Raw genomic sequence first — 2,251 nt, forward strand, 5'->3', positions numbered from 1 at the left:
AAATGAAATTAATAATAATAATAACAACAATAAATCAAACCACACTTTTTAGAAGTGATGTCAAACACACACACAGGTAAAACATCCACAGCTTGAAACCTGATGTTACCTGAGGGAAATCATCAAGAATTAAAACCAAATCTTTCACACTGATGTCCAGGGGTTTCTCACCCCTTTGATGGAGTCACCAGCCGTGTTTAATTTATCTAATTAATTAATGTTTCTCACTGTTCATTTGTTGTGTGACTAATTGTGTCACTCTGACCCTCACCCCCCCTCCACAGACACACTTTCCTCACAGACACCCAAGCCCCACCAGCAGAGCTGCTGCTCCCCAGGCTTGGTGACCAGTTGTCCCCGTGGTGAGTTGGCAGGTGTAGAAGTGTCCAGTGGCCAAATGGTGGCCTTCATTTGGCCAGTTGTCCCTTTCCCACACTGGGATGAGCTGGAGAAGCTGCCACCCAGGTGTATCCTGAGGCAAAAAGAGCTGGGAATGGAGATTGCTGCATTCCCACCTAGTTGGGGATGGGCATCCCAAGCTCTTTCCTGTGCCTGGTAGAGGTTGGACAGGACAACCTGGTGGCCCCACGGCTGCTCACGTTCCCTGTGTGGAGGCACAAGGGGTTGGGTTGTCTCTCCCCAAGGTGGGACACAGGGATGCAGAACCTGGTGGGTCCTACCCATCCGTTGGGCGACGTCCTCCATGAGCTGGGCCACCTGGAGCTGCCCGTGGGTGGTGAGGGTCTCCTCCAGCACTGGTGGCTGCAGGTTGTGGGGCACAGGGGGCCCTGATCCTTCCAGCTGCTCCTGCAGCTCCTCCTGGGATGAATATCAGGATGGTGGTGATGGAGAGGAAGGCCCCACAAGTCCCACCACAAACCACCACCAGGTTCCAGATGGGGTCTTCCCCATGGACACCCCCCCCCCGCCACCCACCCTCACCACCCGCTCAAGGCCCCACAAGTCCCACCACAAACCACCACCAGGTTCCAGATGGGGTCTTCCCCATGGACCCCCCCCCCCCCCTCAGCATCTCCCAGTGTTTAACCACCCAGGAAGAGGAAGACCTGGAAAAACCCTTCAGAAGGAAGCAAGGATGGGATGTGGGAAGGAGGTTTAAGAGTGGAAAACCCCTCGTCTGCTGGGAGGGAAATGGACTAAACAGGGCTGGTTTTACCCCAAAAGGAGGACAGAGGGGGCCAGGTGGGATGGAGGGTGGAATTGTGTTGGGTGGCAGTAGGATTTGGGGTGGAAATTGAGGTGCAGGGGTACATCTGGTGACCTTTGGTGGACAGGTCCCCCCTTGGCTTGGCCACCACCTCCTTGCTGAGGTCAGCACAGGAGTCACATTATGATGTGACGTCAGCAGTGACATCAGCAGTGACGTCAGCACCCCCATGGGTGCTCCCAGCACAGCCCAGGTGGGACTTTGGGTGGGAAATGAAGAGGAAAGGTGTGAGCCCACCTCAACACTTGGGTCTTCACCACCTCCAAAACCACCCCATGTGGATGTGGGGCACCCCACACCTGGCAAAAGAGGTTCCCAAGGTTTAGGGTGGGGGGGTCCCTGGACCCCCCATTTCCCACCCTGGGGCAGCCTGATGGGCCACACCTGATGGTGACAGGAGTCCAGGGGTGACAGCTCCTGGGATGTGGCTTCAGCCTGGAACTGGCCACCACCCGTGGTCATCTGCAAGGGGATCCCCACCTTTTGGGGGGTCTTCAGCTCCAGGGGGGTCTCCAGCTTCACCTGGGGGGTGCCAAGGCAGAGCCACCCCAAAAACCTGGTAGCAGCACAGAGGAGCAACACAGCACAGCAGATTCGGGGCACCATGACGGGGGGGTCCTGTGGGGAGAAATAGGGGGAGAAACATCCTGAGGACCCCCCCCCAAATCAAAGGGGAGGGTTGGGAGACACCCTCCCCTCCATCAAGGGGACCCCCACTAATACACCCAGGGTCAGCATGATGGGGGGATCCTGTGGGAAGAAAGAGTGGGGAGCCCCTCGAGGCACCCCCAAGTCCAAGGAGAAGGTTGAGGGACCCCCTTATTGAGGACCCCCCCCCTCCCCAACAACCCACCCAGGGGCAGCATTATGGTGGGGCACTTTTGGGAAAGGGGGGGTAGGGATCCCCATGGAGTGCCCCCAAATCCAAGGAGAGGGTTGAGGGACCTCCCCCCCCCCTCCCCATTGAGAGGATCCCCCACGAATACACCCAGGGGGAGGATTGTCGGGGGGGAATTATGGGGG

At 57.5% G+C, this 2,251-nt stretch overlaps 1 protein-coding gene across 1 annotated transcript in view; it reads left to right on the plus strand.

Annotated features, from left to right (window-relative positions):
• The first annotated feature begins 1,832 nt into the window (after nucleotides 1-1,832).
• The window catches only part of PYCRL (pyrroline-5-carboxylate reductase-like), an 8,279-nt gene continuing 7,860 nt past the window's right edge, over nucleotides 1,833-2,251 (plus strand). Inside the window, exon 1 of the mRNA XM_009998394.1 lies at nucleotides 1,833-1,848. Coding sequence (XP_009996696.1) covers nucleotides 1,833-1,848 — 16 coding nt within the window. The remainder of the gene's footprint in view (nucleotides 1,849-2,251) is intronic.

This window comes from Chaetura pelagica, unplaced genomic scaffold, assembly GCF_000747805.2.
Source record: "Chaetura pelagica isolate M959 unplaced genomic scaffold, ChaPel_1.0 scaffold805, whole genome shotgun sequence".
NCBI lineage: Eukaryota > Metazoa > Chordata > Aves > Apodiformes > Apodidae > Chaetura > Chaetura pelagica.